The sequence below is a fragment of the Scyliorhinus torazame genome, chromosome 15 (genome assembly GCF_047496885.1).
Source record: "Scyliorhinus torazame isolate Kashiwa2021f chromosome 15, sScyTor2.1, whole genome shotgun sequence".
NCBI classification, from domain to species: Eukaryota; Metazoa; Chordata; class Chondrichthyes; order Carcharhiniformes; family Scyliorhinidae; genus Scyliorhinus; species Scyliorhinus torazame.
Genome location: NC_092721.1, coordinates 133644474 through 133669167, shown reverse-complemented (window position 1 = coordinate 133669167; position 24694 = coordinate 133644474). Strand labels below are relative to the sequence as shown.

At 41.1% G+C, this 24694-nt stretch overlaps 1 protein-coding gene across 2 annotated transcripts in view; it reads left to right on the top strand.

The window, feature by feature from the left end:
* cwf19l2 (CWF19 like cell cycle control factor 2) overlaps nt 1–24694 on the top strand; it is a 202048-nt gene that overhangs the window by 15585 nt on the left and 161769 nt on the right. For both annotated transcript variants that reach the window (XM_072476758.1, XM_072476757.1), the window contains exon 2: nt 8599–8709. In XM_072476758.1, the coding sequence (XP_072332859.1) occupies nt 8599–8709 (111 nt within the window). The remainder of the gene's footprint in view (nt 1–8598; nt 8710–24694) is intronic.

The following is a 24694-nucleotide window of genomic DNA, read 5'->3' as shown; positions in this document are numbered from 1 at the left end:
TGGTGATAATGACTCAGAAGGGTGCTTATAGTGGCACGTTAGGAGATCAGAATTGGTTAATAGCAGAACAAAGGTAAGCAGCGTGTGAAAGGACAACCTGGACAATAGCTTCCTGGTGCATTTGTATTAGCATTATCTTGACTAATCAAAGCTGTCTTGCCAGACAATCAGCATCCCTTTCCTCATGCGGTATAAATTGTTGTTCCTTTTGAAATTTGGCATTGTTGCATCTGTGCTGATGAGTGGAAGTCGAAAACCTTCAACAGCATGTCTCTTTTTTTAGCAATATTCAAATTCAGCACTGTTAACCTATTATTCTTGAGCATTGTTGGAGCTACACTCATGCAGGCAAGGAGAGATATTCTGTCATAAACCCTGACCTGTGCCTTTAAAGATGGTCAAAAGTGTTTGGGGAGTCAGGAGGTGAGTTACTAACCAAAGATTTCCCAACCTCTAAACTGATCTTGCAGCCACAGTTTATGTGACTGGTCCGTTAAGCTTCTGGTAAGTGTGATCCCCAGAATATTGGTGGTGGGAAAATTGGTGATTCTAATGCCATTGAATATCGGGGGTAGGGGACGTCCGGCGGTGCGATGTGAGGGAAAGACTGGCATGAGGTGGCTCCCGCTGGAAACCTTGAGCTTTTTTCCGGTACCACAGGTCTTTAACTTTTTTGGCTGGATAAAGTTCTCTCATCTCTGTAATGCCCAAGGGAGGCAAAGTCAGAAAAGAATTGGTCCGTATATTGGTCGACAGACTCTGAAACCGCTCGGGAATCAACTGGAGGCAAGATGGTGGAGGTAGCTTCTTCAACCACTCCACTAACATCCAAAGCACTCACCAAAGTTTTGGGGATCAAACTCAAAATGTATTGACAGAGCTTGTCTGCGAAACTTAAATCTTGGCCCCCATTTGTTTAGTTCTCAAGACCGCCGACAAGACAGTTGAAGCTCATAGGGACACAATCAAGGGCATAGAGATTGCATTGTCTGACCACAGTGATGGGATCACCTCTCTGGTGTGTGGCCTTGCTTCTGTGATTGAAGATAACAGAACATTAACAGCTAAACCGAAAGATGTGGAGAATAGATCCAGAAGTGTAGACTCTGGTATTGTTTTTATACAGGAAAACTATTTACATATTAAGTATCAAACCAGGTTACACAAAGGATGGGTTGGACAAGTTTTTCCTTCTGGTTTCAATAGTAGGGCCAGGGGCACGGTGATTTTAATTAAGAAAAGAGTCCAATTTTCCTCATCCCAGATTGTGGCTGACATAAATGGTCGATATATAATAGTTTGCGATTCTCTGTCGAACACCCTATGTCAACATCTATGCCCCTAACGGGGATGATACAAATTTCATTAACTCTCTCTTGACTTCCCTCCCCAACCTTAACTCACACCATCTTATTTTAGGAGGCGATCTGAACTGTGTTGTGGACCCTAAATTGGATCACTCTAATTCCAAATCTTTAGTGCTGCCTGGGGTTGCCAGGGCCATGTCTTCTTTCATGGCCCAGATTGTTTTTTTTGGGGGGGACCTTGCCCCCTGGTGTTCTTTTTGCACCCGAATGTCAGAGATTTCTCCTTTTTTTTCCTAATGTTCAACATGCGTACTCTTGCATTGGCTTTTTAATTTTAGATAGGGATCTTTAGGTTTAGATTTAGATTAATTTTAGATTAGGGTCCAAAGATGTGCAGGTTAGGTGGACTGGCCATGCTAAGTTGCCCTGAAGTATCAAAAAGGTTAGGTGGGGATATGACCGGGGATTGGGCTTCGGTAGGGTGGTCTTTTGCTGGGTCGGTGCAGACTTGATGGGCCAAATGACCTCCTGCACTGTCGGGATTCTATGATTCTATTCTATGATTCTCTCCTCCCATGGGTAGTGGTGACTGAGTATCATAGAATCCGTGCGGTGCAGAAAGAGGACATTCGACCTCTCCACTCCCCCTCCTCTGCTGTAATCTTATTTCTTTTCAGGTTGTTTTTGTATTCGATGTGTACCAAAAATCATGCTAATAGTGTCTTGTGACACTTTAGTTTAGTTGGTAGTACCCTTGCCTCATTCGGATGGTTGAAGCTTCATTACAAGACTGGAGAAGATAATTTAAGTTGGCAATTCAGTGGCCGAGTGCTATAGATCACTGAACTGGTAAACTACAAAACCTCCAGCAATGCTTTGAGGTTCCAGGTTCAAATCCCACGATGGTTAGATTTGAATTTGAATTCTAAACTGAACCTGTCATTGTTGTTCTTCAGATGAGTAATAAAGCTGCAACCTTGTGTTATTGTATTGTGGAGTGATGATTTTGGTAATGTTCAAGATTCCTTCGCAGTACATTAATTCTAGCCAATGTTCCTCCAGCAACCAACATCAAAAACAAATTAATTATTTGTCCAGCTGTTTTTCCCTGCATGTCATAGAATCATAGAATTTACAGTGCAGAAGGAGGCCATTCGGCCCATCGAGTCTGCACCGGCTCTTGGAAAGAGCACCCTACCCAAGGTCCACACCTCCACCCTATCCCCATAACCCAGTAACCCCACCCCACCCTACACTAAGGGCAATTTTGGACACTATGGGCAATTTAGCATGGCCAATCCACCTAACCCGCACATCTTTGGACTGTAGGAGGAAACCGGAGCACCCGGAGGAAACCCACGCACACACGGGGAGGATGTGCAGACTCCGCACAGGCAGTGACCCAAGCCGGAATCGAACCTGGGACCCTGGAGCTGTGAAGCATTTGTGCTATCCACAATGCTACCGTGCTGCCCTTAAATAGACCTTAAATGTCGAAATAACTAATTGTAGGGGAATACATTGAGATGTTAAAATGCGATCCAACAAAGGTGGGGTAATTGTGTACTCACCCAATCTCGATCAATTGGTCTACCACAGACCCGGACACAAAGTCAGAAAAATTCTGAGTGGTCAATCACTGACCATTGTCATTGTCTCTGGCCAACCTGCCGGTTGCCACTTAGCGTATCGAACCGACTCCCTCCAAAATTGGTTCCACCACAAAGAGTCTGACTTATCCTCTCCCAAACGGGAAGCCTGGGAACAGTGTCCTGGCAAGCAGGTTCTTTCAACTTTGAGGCTTCTGTTTAAAGGCACATCCTGATTATGGGTCCATGAATCAAAATAAAATAAAATAAATGGGAACAAAGGAAATAAACAGGAAGGACCCTTCAACCTTGTCTTCCCTCGAACTTTCCAGTTTTCACTGACTTGTGAAGTTGTCATTTTGCACTCGCCGTCCTCTCTGATGCAACATTTAATCTAGACAATCCTCTTGCCTCAGACAACCATAGTCTGCACTATGTGACTTTTCAGTCCCCTCATGTACTTGCGTTATGATTTTTATTTGAGCTGGTTGAAATTGAGTTGGTGCGGTGTGACTTTTTTTGGTTTTGCACCGGATGTCCAATGGAGATTGTCTGAATCATAGAATCATGGTGCACAGAAAGAGGCCATTGAGCCACCATGTCTGTTCTTTGGAAAAGCTATCCATTTCCCTGCTCTTTTCCCATACTCCTGAAAATTTCCCACCTATTATTTATCAAATTCTCTTTGAGGCAATGCATTGCTGGTCATCATAACTTGCTGCTTAAAAATTCTCATTCCTCCTACCATTTTTGTCAATTATCCTATATCTGCAAGAACAATCGCAGTTTCTCTATTCTCTCCACGTAACTGAATATTTGAAATACACACAGACATCTGTGAGCATCTTTAAAGAGAAAAGTAATATTTCTTGTGTCTAATCTTCAGGTTCTAACCCGTCTTCTGTTACTGATCTGTGTATTTCAAGCATTTTAATGTAATTTTAAATATCCAACATTTGCAATTTTCCCTTTTTATGTATTTGCATATATTTTCGTTTTGCCTTCTACTAATCACTTTTGTTTGAAGTGATTTCTTTCCCAGTGTTCAAACTGGCTATACCACCCAGTATCCAGTATGTGGCACTATTCATCTTGTCATGTTCTTCATGTATGTCAAACATGTTAAATAAAGTGATTATTGTAACTGATGCCAGAAATTATCTATTTATTTGTGGTTACTTTCTTGAATTTATGGTCCTTAATACTAAAATCGACAGTAAAGTTCTGATGTGTGCTGAGTTAGTTAATAAATTAAATAAATGAGCATCTAGACGCAGATAAAGAGGTTTGCAGTCCCCAACACCAGCAGCAGGGGAGAAAAATCAGCGGAGGAAAGACAATCTATAATAAAATTAACTATTTTGTTCTGGACTAGTCCCGTAAATAGCTGTTTCCTCTGCACCCCTAGGAGTCACAATGAGATGAACTGTTCTGTGAGTTGGTGCAGGACAGCTATTACATGTTTCTGTCCTTTATGTACCTTTTTAAAAATGAATCTGGATTCAAATCAGAAATTAGAATTGTTTCCTTTTAAAAGCTCTTTGGTATTTTGCATTGATTTGCAGATTCTCATAAAATCATAGAATGGTTACAACACAACAGGAGACTACTTGACCCATTAAGTCTGCACAAAAATAATTCATCTAGTCCAATTTCTTGCCCTTTCCTGAAATCCTGCACATTTTTTAACCACGGTTGCTTATCCAATTTTCTTTTGAAAGGCTTGATTGAATTTGGCTCCACTACACACTCCGTCCTAACTACTTGTCTATTTGTAATTATGGCACCCACTTTAGGTAAAGATATAGTAGTAGGATAAAAGGCAAGTTCTAGAAACAGTATATTTTATGGGAATTAATATAAATCTTTTTGATCGCATTTCATTTATTATTGTTGGGAAATTAGATGTATCACATTTTGCTGATCAGTGTAGAGAACTTTAGATCAGAATATTGTAGCCATGTAAAATGGCTAACTCCCGATTAGAATGGCCAAACCCCGATTTTAAATGGCGAACGGAAGAGGCTGATGGGAAAATCAGCCAACAGGACTCAAACAGACAGCTGCAGGTAAAACAGTGTATTCGCCTCTGGGGAAGCCAGACAGAATCGATACCTGCAGCCATCAACACACCAGCCATCTGCATAGTAAGTAGCAATCCCGGGAACAATATGCTACAAATTAGGAACACAAAGCCGACCCAGACTTTTCGGCGCCAGCAGGAGCTTACACAAAGAGAGGTGAATGACCACCCCTCGATCAAGGAATCGCTCCAGCATTGGAGAATATCGAACCCAGTGATTGGGACCAAGTCCAATCACTTGGACCCAAGTACAAGGTCCGCCCCAAGAGGCGGAAAGCCCCTGGGGACTATAAGAATAGGGGCCAAGTTCAAATCGACCCTTCTTTCCTTCTTCTCTCCGCACTCTTCGAGACCCTTCTGCTGACCTTCTACAACAGCCGCAAGAACGATTGTCTTACTCCAACGCTCGCTACAAGAGCGACACTCCTGACTATCGACCTGCACCAGCTTTGAATCCCGCAGGCTCAGAACCCATACGAAAGGCCATTTGTTTCCCTGACCTGGTGGGCCATTTCCAAAGTTAAGTATTGGCCTGTTAGTTGTAGGAAGTAGCTTAGAAGTAGAATTAATGTTAAGTATTGATTACTGTATATAATAAATGTGCATTGAATTAACTCTTACTAAGCGGTGTGTTGGATTATTGATCATTACTCGGACTTGAACCACGTGGCGGTATCAGAAAGATACCTGGCGACTCAAGAGCAAAGGTGATAGAACAAGAGCAATTAAACTAAGGCTAAAACGAGCAACAATATAAACAAGGCACAATTTAAAAAATCCTCTATTGTATCTGGGAAATTCTCCCTTTGTCCATGGCTGCCAAATTTGTTTCCAGCTTTCAGCAAATGTCTGTGTTTTTACTCATGACAAAGCATTTGTCAACTCACCAGAGATACCTGAATATAATAAAAACAGAAAATACTGAGGATGCATAGCAAGTCGGGTAATCTGAGAAATAAAGATTAGTTATGTTTCAGTGGAAGCTTTCATCAGAATTGGTATAGCCTGGCTGAACAAAAAGAGGTGGCGTTTGAATAAAAATATGCAAACTACTTTTTTTTGAGTGAGTTAATGGGCCTATCTATGAACACACTGATTGCACATCAAGTTAAATTGGAGGTAATAATTACCGGATGCATATTCATCCACAGAATATTTTTTTCACCAATGTTCTCTTGTCGATAATGATTGCATACTTGGCGGGGCAGACTCATAAGGGCCGGATGGCCTGATCCTGCACCCAAGTGCTATGTTCCCACCTTGGAATTTTTGTTTAGCTATGAATTGGGGGCATGAGTAGGCCAGTTGACCCTTCAAATCTGCTCCGCCATTCAATAAGATTGCGGTTGATCTGATTGTAACCTCTACTCCACTTTCCACCAAATCCTTTGATTCCCTTGTGAATCAAGAATCTTATCTACCTCTGTCTTAAAAAATATGCAATGATCCTGCCTCCATCGCTCCCTGGGGAAGAGAATTCCCTGGGGAAGAATGACTCCGTAATACCGCAGCTAACCAAGCTGGATGGGACATCAAGGAATTGGCTGCCAGACTGGGTTTGTGGCTGGTGATGAGAGAACCTAATTGACCTCATCCTCACCAAACTTGCTGCATTTTGCAGATACATTTATCCATGACAGCATTTGTAGAAGTGACCACTGTACAGTCTCATGGAGACAAGGTTCTGTCTTTCTGCTGAGAACAACTTTCATTTTGTATTGTGACATCACCACTGTGGTAAATGGAATGGATTAAGATTCAATCTAGCAGTCCGAAAGTGAGTATCCATGGACTGTTGTGGCCCTTGAGCCGCTACTGAGTGGTATACCACAACCTGTAACCTCGTGGCAATCCCCCATTACCATCAAGCCAGATGACCAACCTTAGTTCAGTGTGGAGTGCAGAAGAGAGTGCCATGGTCAACCTGAAAATAATCCGGCATTGACACATGAACTGTATGACCTGCTCCTTTGCCGTATGGTTCTATTTTATTTCTCAATTTTAGTTTTTCTCCTTTTCTTTGTCGGAGTCTTTGCAACAAACACATTCAAAGATTGTTGTTTTATACCTGGAGCAGTAATGATCTGAATTCTACAACACTGTGATTATTCAATCTGAGCAATAAAGGGGAGATTGGATATTATAATATGACACCATGTATTAAGCTTGGTCTTAATAAAAATGGAACACTAATGAAAAGTAAAAATAGCCTTCTAAAATGTAAAATTGGTCTACAAAAGAGATACACTGTAACCTCTCCAGTTTGGAATGCTTGGGACTAAGTCAAATCTGGAATTCAGATTTTTCTGAATTAAAGAAATAAATTAGAATACTTGACCACAACCAGGAAACACCATAGATATAAAAAAAATTTGAAACATAAAATAACAATGAAACATAAAGAAGTAATAAGAATTGTTTCACTTATCTAAATGCCAATTATCTTTACTGAGTGCACACCGTCTCTATTTTTTGGAGTTCCCAAGAGGTGAGTCTGTGAATTGCTTGGGTTGGCCCAAAGAAACCTCCTGACAACCAGTATTTTCGGACAATAGATCTCTGTACAGTTATATTAATTGGGTTTGAACAGAAAGTATGTACAGTGGAAACATCGGAAAAAAAGTTGGATACTTGAGGGTTAGGGGGGGGGGGGGCGCAAATGGCGGGGCAGACTCATAAGGGCCGGATGGCCTGATCCTGCACCCAAGTGCTATGTTCCCACCTTGGAATTTTTGTTTAGCTATGAATTGGGGGCATGAGTAGGCCCGTTGACCCTTCAAATCTGCTCCGCCATTCAATAAGATTGCGGTTGATCTGATTGTAACCTCTACTCCACTTTCCACCAAATCCTTTGATTCCCTTGTGAATCAAGAATCTTATCTACCTCTGTCTTAAAAAATATGCAATGATCCTGCCTCCATCGCTCCCTGGGGAAGAGAATTCAAAAGGTTCATTTCAAAGCATTTCTCCTCATTTGTCTTAAATAGGAAACCCCGTAGTTCTAGTATCTCCCACAAGTGGAAACGTCTTTCAAACATCCACCTTGTCAAGGCATCCTCAGGATCTTGTATATTTCAATAAGATCACCTCTCGACCTTTGAAACTTCAATGGCTATAGACCAAGCCTGTCAAACCTTTCCTTCTAAGATAACTCCCCTATCAATTGAGTGAACCTTCTTTGAACTGCTTCTAACATATTTATACCGTTTCTTAAATAATTAAAGCAAAACTAGACACAATACTCCTGATGTGATCTCACCAATGCCCAGTACAACTGTAACAAACCATTCCTATTTTTATATTCTATTACCGTTTTATATTCCATTTGCCTTCCTAATCAGTTGCTGTACCTCCATATTAACTTTCTGTGATTCAAGTACATATCACTCAGATCCCTCTGTACCACCAACTTCTGCAATCTCTCTCTATTTAAATAATATGCTGATTTTCTATCTTTTTCCAATGCTTTTCTATTCCAGTACTCATTATTTATTGTTCATTCTATGCTTTTCCAATATTGTTTCTCACTTGGAAAAAGCTGAATAATAATAATTAAATATATACCTGTGGGGAATCTTCAGCAATAATGTTTTAATTGAACCTTTTCTCCCCATTATAGGCTCAAGCTATATATCAAAAAGAAGAGCGACAGAAGCAGCTCAGCCACTTACGTGGTGAGGACACGTGGATGTTACCAGAAGTGAATGAGCGACTAGAGGAGTTTTCAGAGGTATTGAAAGTGATTTTTTAATATCCTAAATAGGTAACTGCGTGAGTTAATTCCTCCTGAGGTTTTATTGATTTACTACAATGGAGAAAGTGCTGGAAGTAGTCTCAGTTGTTAAAGTAAATATCTTTAAAAATTCGGCTCGGATGATGTTAGTATTGATGTTTTCTTCATGAACAACAACAATTTGGACTTTCATTGCATTTATAAAAAAGTAAATATCTCTGAGCATTTCACAAAAGAGAAAATAGACTTTGAAGATTAAAATTAATAATGAACAAAGACAGGTGGAGACTTTAAGAGGGCTTTTAAGTTGAGATGAGAAATAGCAAGGGCTTAGGGAGAGAGTTCAGTATAGCTGAAAGCTCTGTCACTGAAGGTGAGGGAATGGGCAGGAAGTCCGATTTGAAAGAGGTTAAATGCTTGTGAAGTGTTAATCAAATAAAACAGCTTTTGATTCCTCTCTATATTAATGAAACTGTGTCCACTAACCTTTCAATTGGACGAAAGTTTGATTGTCTCTTTGACATGTAACGATAACATAACAAATTTTAATGAAAGGTCACGAGCTGAAATGTTAACTCTGTTCCTCTCTTAAGGGCAGCACGGTGGCACAGTGGTTAGCATTGCTGCCTCACGGCACCGATGTCCCAGGTTCGATCCCGGCTCTGGGAATCTGTCCATGTGGTGTTTGCATTCTCCCCGTGTTTGGGTGGGTTTCGTCCCCACAACCCAAAGATGTGCAGGGTAGGTGGATTGGCCATGCTAAATTGCCCCTTAATTGAAAAAAATAAATTGGGCACTTTAAATTTATATTTAAAAAATATTCTCTTCCTCTCTTAACAGATCTTGTCAGACAGATCTTGTCAGACCTGAGCATTTCCATCATTTTCTGTTTTCCTTTTAGATTTTCAGTTTCTACAGTATTTTGCTTTTGGTCGCAACAAGACCCTGCAAGTTTGTAGGTGCAAACTGAAGGTAGCAGGGAATGCCATTAACCTGACAGCGATATCTGGTTAGGTGCCTGTAAAGTTGACTTTGCTTGTATTGACATATAAATGGCTGTATGTGAAGGTCACCCTGGAAGGCCAGATCTGTTGAAAGCAATAATATCTAGGATGATGGAAAAGTAACACACTACAGAGATGATGGTGCAAGCTCAAAGCAGGTTGTAATGGAACAAGTAAAGAAATAACAGATGGGTCTGGATGAGATGTTAATGGCAATAGCAGTATCATTGCTTGCAAAAGTGAAAAAGATAGTTTTGATCTAAAATTGCTGAACTCAGAATCCAGAAGGCTATTGTCAAATTGACATAACTTTACAGTGTGAATCAGCCAAATAAACAACAATGATATAACTTCCGAACATACAGCAATTTAACCTATAAGCTACAATAGAGAGAGATTTACACAGAATTCAAAACCAATTTCTTAACAAAAGTGTTTGCTTTGTCTGTGGACCGAGACCCATTGAGCACCTTCTCAGCCATTATTTTAAATAACATGTCGGCTAAGAATTCTGTGGGGGTGTTGCCCCCCATTTCCTCTGGCAGACCCACTAGGCGGATGTTTTGCCTTTGTGAAATTTCTCCAGGTCACTTACTTTATTCTTCAAAAACCTATTCGCCTCCAGGACTGAAGAGATGCTTTTTTCCAGCGCCGTGATCCGCTCACTGTGGTCAGAGAGGGCCACCTCCATATTTTGGGCTGTGTCATCTCACGCTTCCATTTTTTTTAATCCATCCCATCCAACTGGCTCGAGATTTGACTTGGGGATTCATCCACTGACCTTTTTACTTCACCGGCCAGATCCCATGGTTTTTTTTTCAGTTCAGCCACCACACTGCGGCTGATGTCTTCAACTTATGGCCACGCGGTCGCCTGGGGGCAGGAGGAGAATGCCGCCACCATTTTGTCTTTGGCTGACTCCAATGAAGCCCCCGGATCTGAGGAGCACATTTGGCTCTTCTCCCCCCCCCCTTGCCCCCTTGTTCTTAGGCATATTTCGAAGCTGTATCATTCACCTACTTTTTATGTTGTTTTTTTTTCGGCTTCCGTTGCCTATTATGCGCTTTGCGAATCTGGTTTGGGTCGGAATGCCTTCCGGTCCGTGCCCTCGGCTCACATCCGCTGCCGGAGGTCATCAAATTAAAAGATAAGGTACTGTTCTTCGAACTTCTTTTGAGCTTCATCAGAATAGAGAAGAGAGATGTCTGATTGGAACGGAGAATTGGAATGCCAAACAACCGATGGCTCAGGATCACATTTGAACAAACTAATTAGAGCTGTTTAGCAAAATGATTACCCAATCTGTGTTTGGTTCCCCAAGTAATAATAATCTTTATTAGTGTCACAAGTAGGCTTACATTAACACTACAATGAAGTTACTGTGAAAAGCCCCTCGTCGCCACATTCCGGCGCCTGTTTGGGTAAACTGAGGAAGAATTCAGAATGTCCAAATTACCTAACAGCACGTCTTTTGGGACTTGTGGGAGGAAACCGGAGCACCCGGTGGAAACCCACAGAGACACGGGGAGAATGTGCAGACTCCGCACAGACAATGACTCAAGCAGGGAATCGAACCCAGGTATAGAGATCACATTGTGAGCAGTGAATACAGTATCCTAAATTTTAAGAATAACTGCTCTCATTCTCTCTGCTGAATCTCTGGCATCAGACAGCTTTTCTGACATCCAATTTTGGATGCACCACTGTTTTCTATAGCTAAATATTAGGACGACTGAAACTATGGTCTTTAACCTCTGTTGCAAGCAACCATTTCTTGCTCCAAACTCCAGCATGTGATTATCTCCTGTCTTTGATTGGTAGATGCCGTGGAGCCTGCCTGGTGAGTGTCGGGCTGAACCAGCTCATTTGCATCCTTCTGGCATTATAGTCAACTTTTGAGCTGAGGTACTATACTCTATCCTCCATCACAAAGACCTCCCTGTTTCCACCTCTGTAGTATAACGTGTCTCCATCCTTAAGTTAGTACATTTGCTATTGATTCCTTCATTCATGTCTGGCAACTCCAGATGATTACTTCATTATTTCCTGGTTGACCTCCTCATCTCCACCATCAGTAAACCAGCTCCAAAAGTCTCATCCCTTTTCCTGAACTTTGGTTCAAAGTATCTCTCCCTCCTGCAATTATGATACAGTAAGTCCTCAGTTAAAGTTGTGGTTGCATTCCTGAAAATCGCATGTGAAACAACTTTAAGTGAATCATAGGTTTCCAGAGGAATCAATTTGAAAGCAAAATTAGGTTCCTTCAGACATTTCTCATCCAGAAAAGACAATGTACAACTTGAAATATTATACCATGCATGTGCAGCATTTGCATTCCTTGCAAACTAAAATACATCACTAAATATAAAATAAATACAATACATACCCAATAGAAATACACTCACCGTACAAGTACTAGTACTTCTGGATTGACCATTCTTGATATAGTGACAGAAATTGGTTGGTGCTATAATCAACTGAAGTCTCAGAACTGCTTGTACTGACCAATATTTGCCAATGGATGGATCTGAGCCCTTCATTGTGAATTCAGCACCAGCGAAGCCAGGAGCAGAGGCAGGCAGCGGAGTGAGCAACCAAAAGAACAGATCTGGGGCTTCAGGCAAGAACACAGGGTTAACATTCAGGCCTGGGTTGATGGGTGACAAGTAACATTCATGACATGCAAGTGCTGTGCAATGACCAACTCAAACATGAGAGAGTCTAGTCATCCCCATTTAAAAATCAAGGAACGCCACCATCACCTATCATTAACATCCTGGGGATCACAGTTGGCTAGAAGCTTAACATGGATTGATAGTCTAGTAAAACGGGCAGGCAAGTGTGGGAGGTGACAAGAGTGGTAATACCACCAGACTGGTGGTCCAGAGTAATGCTCTGGGGGACATGGGTTCAAATCCCATTATGACAGTTGGTGGAATCTGAATTGAATTAATAAATCTGAAATTAAAAGCTAGTCTCACTAACGGTGACCATGAAACAATTGTCGTAAAAACGATCTAATGTCCGTTAGGGAAGGGAATCTGCCGTCCTTACCTGGTCTAGCTTACATGTGACTCTAGATCCCTGGCAATGTGATTGCCTCTTAACTTCTCTCTGAAATGGCCTAGCAAGCCATTCAGTTGATTCAAACAGCTACAAGGTCAAAAAGCACTGAAACTGGATGGGCCTGCCAGCATCAACCCAGGCACTGGAAACAACAATGACACAGCTAGCCTCATCGATCCGACACGCTCTGCCTTTGTAACATCTGGCTGCCTGTGCCAAAATTGGGGGAGCTGTCCCATGGACTAATCAAACAACAGCCTGATATTGCCATTCTCATCGAGACGCCACCAATATCATCCCTGGGTATGTCCTGTACCACTGGCAGTACTATGGGCACCGTGGTATGCAATCAAGAAGGATTTACCCTGGGAGTCCTCTGCATTGACTTCGGATCACATGAAGTCTCATGGCATCAGATCATACATGGGCAACCGAACTTCCTGCTTGTTACCACCTACCACACTCTGCTCAGTTGATGAATTAGTACCCCTCCATGTAGGACACCACATAGCAGTGGCAAGGGTACAGAATGATTCACCAATGCTACAGAATGATTCAATGTCCATCAGCAAGAATGGTTTGGTAGCACCACTACTGACCAAGTTGGCTCAGTCCTGAAGGACATAGCTGCTGGACTGGCTATGCAGCAGGTGGTGGGGAAACCAACAAGAGGGGGAAAAAAACTACTTTCATAGAATCATAGAACCGTAGAATTTACAGTACAGGAGGCAATTCGGCCCATCGAGTCTGCACCGGCTCTTGGAAAGAGCATCCTACTTAAGCCCTACATAGGAGCAGCACAGTAGCATTGTGGATAGCACAATTGCCTCACAGCTCCAGGGCCCCAGGTTCGATTCCGGCTTGGGTCACTGTCTGTGCGGAGTCTGCACATCCTCCCTGTGTGTGCATGGGTTTCCTCCGGGTGCTCCGGTTTCCTCCCACAGTCCAAAGATGTGCAGGTTAGGTGGATTGGCCATGATAAATTGCCCTCAGTGTCGAAAATTGCCCTTAGTGTTGGGTGGGGTTACTGGGTTATGGGGATAGGGTGAGGTGTTGACCTTGGGTAGGGTGCTCTTTCCAAGAGCCGTTGCAGACTCGATGGGCCGAATGGCCTCCTTCTGCACTGTAAATTTTATGATAATCTATGATAAGCCAGCGCCTCCACCCTATCCCCATAACCCAGTAACCCCAGCTCACCTTTTTGGACACTAAGGGCAATTTATCATGGCCAATCCACCTAACTTGCACATCTTTGGACAGTGAGAGGAAACTGGAGCACCCGGAGGAAACCCACGCAGACACGGGGAGAACGTGCAGGCTCCGCACAGACAGAGACCCGATCCGGGAATCGAACCTGAGGCCCTGGAGCTGTGAAGCAACTGTGCTTGCTACCGTGCTGCCCACTAAGTCTTTCCCTCGACTGAACCAATTTATTTATAAAATATGACTTAACACATTTTGAACAGATCTAGCAACTCCAGACTGGGTATCCATGAGGTACTGTAGGCCATCAACAGCAGCAGACTTGTACTCAACCACAATCTGTAACCTCATGGTCGGCATATCCCCCACTCTACCATTACAACCAAACCAGGTGATCACTGGACCCTGGTCCAGTGAAGAGTACAGGAGGGCATGCCAGGAGCAGCCCCAATCTTAGCTAAAAATCAGGTGTCAACCTGGTGAAGCTATGACACAAGGCTACTGGCATGCTGAACAGCAGAAGTAGCATACTATAGATAGAATTAAACAACTCCACAACCATGGATCAGATCTAAACACTGCAGACCTATCACAAACAATCTTGAATGATGGTAGATGATCATACAACTAACCAGAGGAGGAGACTGCACAAATGTTCCCATTCCCAATGATGGGAGGAGCTTAGCACATTGATGCAGCAGACAAGGCTGAAACATTTGCAACCATCTTCAGTCAGAAGTGCTGAGTAAATGATCCACCTCTGCCTCCTCCTAGGGTTCCCAGAATCACAGGTGCCAGTCTACTGACAATTTGATTCACTCCATGTGAAATTAAGCAACAGCTGGTGGCTGTGGAGACTGCTAATGCTTTGGGCCCTAACAACAATTCAGCAGTAGTACTGAAGACTTGTGCTCCAGTACTAGCTGTGCTCCTAGCCAAACTGCTCCAGTACAGCTACTGCACTGGCATCTTACCCTGCAATGCGGAACATTTCCCAGGTATGTCCTGTTCACGAAAAGCAGGACAAATCCAACTGGCCAATTACCACCCTGTTAGTAATCATCCACAAAGTGATGGAAAGGGTCAACAGTACTATCGAGTGGCATTTACTCAGCATGAACCTCCTTACTGATGCTCAGTTTGGGTTCTGCCAGTCACTCAACTCCTGACCTCACTTCTGCCTTAGTTCGTACATGGACTAAAGAGCTGACTTAAGATGGAGATGAGAGTGATTTCCCTTAACTAAGGCAGTATTTTAGCGACTGTTATCAAGGAGCAATAGCAAAACTGAAGTCACTGGGAATTTGGGGGAAATCTCTCCACTGGTTATTGGAGATGGAGGCACAGTCCCAGGCCATCACTGTAAGAGTTCCTCCAGGTATTGTCCTAGGCCCAGATTCAGCTGCTTCATCAATGACCTTCTCAACATCTTAAGGCTGGAAGTGGGGATGTTTGCTGATAATGCACAGTATAATTTGCAACTCCTTGGGTATTGAATCAGTTCATGTCCATATGTAGCAAGATCTGGGCAACATCTGGGCCTGGGCTGATATGTAGCAAGTAATATTCGTGTCAGGCAATGGCCATCTCCAGCCAGGTCAAATCTAACCATCTCCATCTGACATTGTGGTATCACCATTGCTGAATTTTTTGAGGAGATAGTTCTCTGATTTCTTGAGCTGTAGTACTAATTTCTAGTATTTCATCAAGATTTCCTCAAATAAGTGTTTCGAATTTAGTAATTTAAAAAATAAGTTAGTCTACAATTAATGTGTTTATAGGCATACATTTGAACACAGGTGTGAAGGCATAGTCATAATATTGATGAAATTGATGATAAATTCCCTTGCCACTTGAGATATCCTTCATTTTAATTATTTGCAATTAAAATGTAATTTTGCCTGTCGTAAATATTAATGAAAGATATGCTTCTAAATTTCCCAGTAGGTTTCCCCAAGAATTTTATCAAACTTGACATTATGAATGTAACCATCAAACTGAGTAATGATTATATGAAATTTTAATTGCAAATAATTAAAATGAAGAAAGTCTTAAGTGGCAAGGGAATTTCTAGGTCTTTAATTTCAGATCAACATTATGACAATGCCTTCACACATAAAATCACATGTATGAGTATAAATACATCAATTGGAGACTGACTTAATTGCATTTATGTAATCAAATACTTTCTGAATAATTGGAATTGAGTAGGAAATTATAGAACATTGGTATAAGGAACTTGTATTATTTTTAAAAGCAAAGTGGTTTGCAATACATTAGATTCCTGACTTTCTTTCTGGTGGCCACTAAAACTTTTAAGTTTGGTGTATGTGATGTGGGTAACTTCTTTCACCTATGATATCAACTTTCACTTGACTCTGTCCATGTGCAACCTGTGTCTGACACCAGTTTTGGTAGATTATGGAATTAAAATAAAGCCTGACCGAGTCACATGAAGTGCCTTCCCTTTAAAGGAAATCATGACTAAATGTCATACTTGGGTAGGGTAAGCAAACTGATTTTAAACAAAAAAACTAAAATGAAAATATCAAATAAAAGCAAAATACTGCTGGAAATCTGAAACAAAAACAAATGTTGGAAAAATTCAGCAGGTCTAGCAGCATCTGTTGGGAGTGAAACTGAGCCAACTGAAGAATCATATGGACTTAATTTTTTCTCCTCAGATGTTGCTAGACCTTCTGTTTTTTTTCCCAACATTTTCTGTTTTTAGATCAAATCAAATGATACATGCCATGCTTACTGGTCACAGAAGGTATCCAGTGAGTCAGTAGAAACTGTTGGTTTTCAACTTGTAAAGAAATCCCAAATTAACGTGTTTCTTGAGTGGAAGCTGGAAACTAAAAGTCCCCGCATGCCTCAGGAGCCTCCACATTTGTGCAGATTGGGAGTTGGAATCCTATGTGCAGTCCAGCATTTGAAGTTCTTTGGCACAAGTGCCAAGTGCATCTGTGTGGGAGGAAATTGCACCAAAGCCTGACCATGGGTCCCAGGAGTGAAGTCCAGATAGGGAACCAAGGGAGGTGGGACAGGGGAAAGGCTCAAGAGAGAGAGGTTGACATCCGGGGAAGAAGCCATTTGGAGAAGGAGATTACCAGTAAGACTCATGGGAGAGTAACAAAGAAAGAAGCTCTCAGCAATCAAAGTGCTACGGTTGACATACTCAAAGTCATGAGGGCTTGTCTGAGTCGAAGTGACGTTTGGAGGGAATTCTATGCTCATTTCAGTAATGGTAACCATAACAACTATTATTGATTGGTGTAAAATCCCATCTGGTTCACTAGTGTCATTTAGAGAAAGAAATCTGCCATCCCTACCTGGCCTGGCCTGCATGTGACTCCAATTCACAGCTGTGTGGTTTCATGTTCACCATTACCAAGACCAGTTTTTAAAATTCCAGATCAATTAATTGAATTTAAATCCCACCAACTGTTTGGTGGATTTGATCCTGTAACCCTCAAAGCATTTGTTTGGGCCTCTAGATTACTTCTCTAGTGATATTACCACTAGCTACTGTCTCCCGTCTACAGTTCAGTCAGTTTAACTTGGTGTTGAGAACGTTTTTACAAATGATATTCCAGAACAAAATTTGAAATCACATGGAGAAATTTGGATTGATTATGGAAAACAATCATGGATTTTGTGTTTAACTGCTCTGATTTAGCTTCTTGATGAGGTAGCAGAGAGCTTTGATCAGGGTGATGTGTGTACATCGACTTCCAAAAGGTATTTGATATTGCACCATAAAGTCTATGGAAGAACAAGACAGTGACAACATGGATACAAAGTTGACTGAATGACAGGAAACAAAGCATAATGCTGGATATTGTTTTCAGAATGGGGATCCCCAGGATTGGCACAAGGACTATTGCTTTTCTTCATCTATTATTATTGATCATATTAAAGACCCAAGCTTTGGCATGCATGATGCAATTTCAAAGTTTTCAGATGACACAAAACTTGGAAGCATGGTGACTTTTGAAGAGGATAGTAATAGAATTCATGAGAATGTAGACAAGTTGATGGAATGGGCAGATACACGACAGATGAAATTTAATGTAAAGTTTGAAGTGATACATTTTGGTTTGAAGAATGAGAAGAGGCAATACAAAATAAAGGGTACAATTCTAAAGTGGGTGCCAGAGCATAGGGATCTGGGCAATATGTGTACAAATCATTTGAAGGTGGCAAGGCAGTTTGAAAAATTGTTTAACTAAGCATGCAGGATCCTAGTCTTTATAAGTAAAGGCATAAAGTACAAAAGCAAGGAAGTTATGATGAGCCATTCTAAACACTGATTTGGCCTCAACTGGGGTGTTGTTTCCAGTCTGAGCACTGCACTTTAGGAAGGATATGAAGGCATTGGCGAGGGTACAGAAAGATGTCGGAGAATCATTCCTGGGATGAGGGACTTCAGTTACGAGGATAGATCGAGATGCTGGGGAAGAGAAGAGTTGACAGACGTGTTCAAAACCAAGAGGGATCTGGACAGAGTAGTTGGGGAGAAACTGTTCCTATTGGTGGAAAGGTTGAAAACCAGAGAGCAATGTTTTAAATTAATTGCCAAAATAACTTGAGATGATGTGAGGAAATTAGTTTTATGCAGCAAGTGTTTGGGATCTGGAATCCACTGTCTGAAAGTGTGGTGGAGGCAGATTCAATCGTGCTTTTCAACATGCTTTTCAACTCTATAATTATCTGGGGAGAATAATTTTCAAGACTACGAGGTAAAGGTAGTGAAACTAGCTGATTTACTCTCGGAGAACAGATTAGACACAATGGGCTGAATGACCTCCAGTGTTGTGAACATTTTTTGACTCTGATTTTCTGAGAAAACATACAAAAATATCCAATTGTCATGTGAGAGTACCTTTAAGACATGGATGTTTAAGCAATGTACCTTTAAGAAAACAGTGATGTCAGAGAGTGGGTGGAGCTGGGCCTTAGATCAGCCATTTTGCAGTTTAGTTTTGCAGTTTGAAAAAGAGCTTGTGTGTGTCTGGGTGTTTCCAGAGAGCTGCAGTTTGGCGAAATGAGCTTGTGGAGTGTCTGTGTTTGCAGTGAGCTGGATCTCTGCCATGAAAGACTATCTCTGGATCATTTGGGTGATTTAAACTCATAATAACAAAGCCTTTAACCTGATGTGATTCTGTTTAAAGGTGTTAAGTCTCTTGGAAGTTTGAAGGAACATTTTGAGGAATTATTTACTGTTGCAATATTTTCTGAGTTATCTTTGAAGTAACAGGCGTTAAGAGATCCAATGTTTATTTAAAATGTTAAGTTGAGTTCATGGAATAAACATTGTAAAGTCACGTGTCCATAATTGTAATCCCACACCTAGGGAACAAGTTGTGTGCTAGGAAAAGCAACAAATACATTAAAGGGAGAGGTTGGTTGAACTCCATGATACATTTTGGGGTTCTGAAAACGCCTCGCCCATAACAATTGGGGACTTGTCCGGAATAAAAGTCTTATCTATTGGATTGGCTTTTGTGAACTTAAAGACAGTGAAGGATTGTTGCTTTTCCGGTGTGGTATTTTAGTTTAAGTGGGGAGAGTGTTGTGAACAATGGCTCTTTTAGAGGCTCAGAAGTTTTTTGGGGTGGAGAATGTCACACGTAGTACTTTACGGACAGAAACGAGAAGCAGACTGTTGGATTTGGCAAGAACATGGCAGTTAACATTACCTGATAAAATGCGACAATATGAGATAATTATGGCGGTGGTTAAGCATTAAAAGTTGCCTGAGATAGAGTTTGACTCATTGGAAATGGCAAAAATTCAGTTGCAAATTAAACAAATGGAACATGAGAAAGAATTAATGATGCTTGAATACGAGAGTGAGAGAGAGGTAAAAGAAAGAGAAAGAGAGAGGAGAAAGAAAAGGAGAGAGAAGAAAGGAGAAAAGAAAGAATAGCCCGAGCAGAACAAAAAGAGAAGGAAAGGGAGATACAAATCAGGGAAAAAGATAAAGAGAGGGAGTTTGAACTTCAGAAAATGGCCATGAAACATGACAATCAGTTAAAATTGGCAGACGTAAAGGGAAACGTACAGTTGGATGATAGTGAGAAAGAGCGTCATAGTTGAAGGCTTGGTGGGAATCTATTTAAATATGTCCAAGCATTGGCAAGGTTTGACGAGAAAGAAGTGGAAGCCTTTTTCATTTCATTTGAGAAGATAGCTAAACAAATGAAATGGCCACAGGACATGTGGCTGTTACCGATTCAAACAAAGCTGGTAGGTAGAGCTAGTGAAGTGTTTGCATCACTAACGGAGGAGGTATCTGGAACGTATGAGGAGGTGAAGAAATCCATCTTAAGTGCATATGAGCTAGTGCCTGAAGCTTACAGACAAAGGTTTAGAAATTTAAGGAAAGAATTTGGTCAAACATACATGGAGTTTGAAAGGCACAATTTTGATAGGTGGAAAAGGGCTTTGAAAATATACCAAACGTATGAAGCTCTCAGAGAAATTATACTTTTGGAGGAGTTTAAAAATTCAATTCCTGATGTAGTGAGAAGTCATGTGGATTGAACAGAGGGTTAAAACTGCGAGATTAGCAGCGGAAATGGCAGATGATTATGAATTAGTTCATCAATCAAAGATTGGTTTCCGACATCAGTTTCAGCCGGTGAGGGATAGAAACGGGGGACATGAGAAATACTCAAGTGGTAAAGGTAAAGGTGATCTGATGGGAGATAATAAAGAGAGTGTACCTCAGATTAAAAAAGAAATCCAGGAGGGTGGAAAAGAAATGAAAAGTTTCAGATGTTTTCACTGTAATAAACTAGGCCATGTAAAGTCACAGTGTTGGTGGTTGAAGAAAAGCACTCAGAAGGCTGATGTGGTAAAACAGGATAAGACAGTGGGGTTTGTTAGAGTGGTAAAGGAAAACCCAAGGGAAGCGAAGGAGGTGCAAATGATTGTACAGCCTGTTCAAGAAGTAATTGTTAAGAAGGTGCCAGATGTCTTTAAAGAATTTACTTTTGTGGGTAAAGTTTACTCATGTGTATCAGGAGGAGCAGGTAAAGAAGTCACAATTTTAAGAGATACAGGGGCAAGTCCATCTTTAATGGTAAGAGATGAGGAATTATGTAGTTTGGGAAGAATGTTGCCAGAAAAGGTGGTGATATTTAGAATTCAGGGTGAGAGGAGTAGCATTCCATTATATAAGGTAAGGTTGGAAAGTCTAGTGAAGAGTGGTGAAGTGGTAGTAGGAGTAATAGATAAACTATCTTGTCCAGGAATACAGTTTATCTTGGGTAATGATATAGCTGGATCGCAGGTGGTTGATAAGCCAGTGGAAAATCAGACAACTGAAGGGTTGAAGGATGAATATCCTGGGATTTTTCTGGATTGTGTAGTAACAAGGTCGCAAAGTCACAGGTTGAAGACAAGAGGAGAAATCAAAGAGTGAAGATGAAGTTGAAGTGCAATTATCAGAAACGATTTTTGATCAGATGGTTGAAAAAGAACAAGAACAGGTGGAGGATGAGGCAAATATTTTTAGTTCAGGAAAATTGGCAGAGTTACAACAGAAAGATGTGGAAATAAAACGGATATATCGAAAGCATATATGGAAGAGGAATCTGAGAGTATACCAGTGCTATTACCGTAAATATGATGTCCTGATGAGAAAATGGAGACCTGTACATATGCAGGCGGATGAAGAGTGGGCAGAAGTTCATCAAGTAGTATTGCCGGTAGGGTATAGAAAGGAGGTGTTGCGAGTTGCACATGAGGTACCGTCGGAGGTCATTTGGGAATAAGGAAAACTCGAGCTAAAATCCAGAAACATTTTTATTGGCCTGGACTACATAAAGATGTAGTTAAATTTTGTCAATCATGTCAAGTGATAGGGAAACCTCAAGCAGTGATAAAACCAGTGCCCTTAATACCCATTCCAGCATTTGAGGAACCTTTTACAATAGTCCTAATCGATTGTGTAGGACCACTTCCTAAAACAAAAAGTGGGAATCAATATCTTTTGACTGTAATGTCTACTAGGTTTCCAGAGGCCATTCCAGTACGTAATATTACAGCTAAAAGGATTGTGGATGAGTTACTTAAATTCTTTACTAGATATGGACTACCACAGAAATTCAATCGGATCAAGGAACAAATTGAAGTGGGTTGCAGCCAATGGAACTCACCCATAGTGATGGTACCTAAACCAGACGGTACCCAACGGTTGTGTGTGGACTATCGAAAGGTGAATGCAGTTACAAGAACGGACTCTTATCCTCTCCCACGTTTGAAGGATTGCATTGAGAAAGAGGGACAATCTGCTTTTATTTCCAACTTCCAGACATGGAAAGAACATTTAAAACATTGTATGGTGTTCTTCGATCGACTTCAGGTGGCGGGTTTGGTGATGAACCTAGCCGAAAGTGAATTTGGAGAAGCCCAAATCACTTTCCTTGAGGAGTTTCCGATACCCTCCAGACGAAGGGAGGCAATGCGATCTCTTAACATGAATGAATTTGATCGAACCTTTGTGGAAAAGTTTTGTGGCGTGATTACTCCACTGATGGACTTGCTAAAGAAACCTAAAAAATGACAATGGACAGCGGACTTTCAACAGGCATTTGACTGCCTGAAAGCTGTGATCACCAATGCTCCTGTATTGGAGAATTGCAAGGGGCCCTGTGGTCAGATTGAACTAAATTATCTGATTCTGAAGAGAAATGCCAAGGAGTAGAGGAATGGATGGATCGTGCAGAGACTTTGTTCAAAGAGAATGTCAATCGAGAAGAATTTCGGTTGGAGGAAGAAGAACAAATAAAAATGGACTATATTATTATACCTGTTTGCATGTTTTGTTGTTTTTTTTTAAACAAAAAGGTATATTTACTGTGTACATTTCTTAGTGAATGGTGCAAAAATGAAACCATCTTGAAGTTGATGGCTTTTTTTTTTCTTGGGGGAGGTGTCATGTGAGGGTACCTTTAAGACATGGATGTTTAAGCAATGTACCTTTAAGAAAACAGTGATGTCAGAGAGTGGGTGGAGCTGGGCTTTAGATCAGCCATTTTGCAGTTTAGTTTTGCAGTTTGAAAAAGAGCTTATGTGTGTCTGGGTGTTTCCAGAGAGCTGCAGTTCGGCGAAAAGAGCTTGGGGAGTGTCTGTGTTTGCAGTGAGCTGGATCTCTGCCATGAAAGACTATCTCTGGATCATTTGGTTGATTTTAAACTCATAATAGTAAAGCCTTTAACCTGATCTGATTCTGTTTAAAGGTGTTAAGTCTCTTGGAAGTTTGAAGGAACATTTTGAGGAATTATTTACTGTTGCAATATTTTCTGAGTTATCTTTGAAGTAAGGGGTGTTAAGAGATCCAATGTTTATTTAAGATGTTAAGTTGAGTTCATGGAATAAACATTGTTTTGTGTTTTAAAAACCCATGTGTCCATAATTGTAATCCCACATCTAGGGAACAAGTCGTGTGCTAGGAAAAGCAACAAATACATTAAAGGGAGAGGTTGGTTGAACTCCATGATACATTTTGGGGTTCTGAAAATGCCTCGCCCACAACACAATATTGTGCTGAAAGAAACACCACTATTACATCTTTGAAGCTACCCAGATGTCAGGAGTGGCATAATTACTCCATTCCTCTCCCTGGTAACTGTCTGGCTATTTGCAAATTTGCTATTAAATTTGACCCCAAGATGTGCTTTCTACCACAAATTCATACAATCATTAAGAGTGCTTATTTCCAGCTCCTTAACATTACTCAACTCTGCCTCCTCAGCTCACCTAAGCTGAAACATTTGCTCATGCTTTGTTACCTTTTGTTTTAAAAATAAATAAATTCGGAGTACCCAATTGTTTATTTTCCAATTAAGCATGGCCAATTCACCTAACCTGGCCTTTGTTACGTCTTGACGTGACTATTTCAACACGTTCTTGGCCACCAAAAACTACCCTCCAAAACTCTCCTGTCCATGTGCTAACTTGTACCAAGTCTTGTTCATTCACCACCCCTGTGTTTATGACCTAAAATGGTTTCTGGTTTGGCAACACCTTGATTTTAAATTATTTATCCTAGTTTTAAAACTTCCACCATGGCCTTGTCTGTCCCTATCTCTGGAACTTTATCCAACCATCTGCAATCTTTACGTTCCACTAATTCTGCACTAATATCTTGCTTATTTGGTTCCATGTCAAGTTTTCTTTGATAACGATCCTATTAAGCACCTTGGAACATTTTTACTATGTTAAAGGTGCTATGCAAACTCAAGTTGTAGAAATATTTTCATTGTGATTTCAAGTAGGAGAGATTATGTAGGAGGGATTAAACTATTTATTGGTATTTAAGTATAATTGTAAATGCAAATAGGTTATTAGCCTGCAGACTTCACTGATTTAAAAAAAATAATAATTTAGAGTACCCAATTCATTTTTACCAATTAAGGGGCAATTGAGCAAGGCCAATCCACCTGCCCGGCACATCTTTGGGTTGTGGGGGCGAAACCCATGCAAACATGGGGAGAATGTGCAAACTCCACACGGGCAGTGACCGAGAGCCGGGATCAAGCCTGGGACCATGGCGCCGTGAAGTTGCAATGCCAACCACTGCGCCACTGTGCTGCCCGACTTCACTGAATTAAAAGTACATTTTAAGGAGCTTGAAATTAATTTTCATTATACCAGAAGAACAATTACCAAAAGACTTGAATATCAATATATAA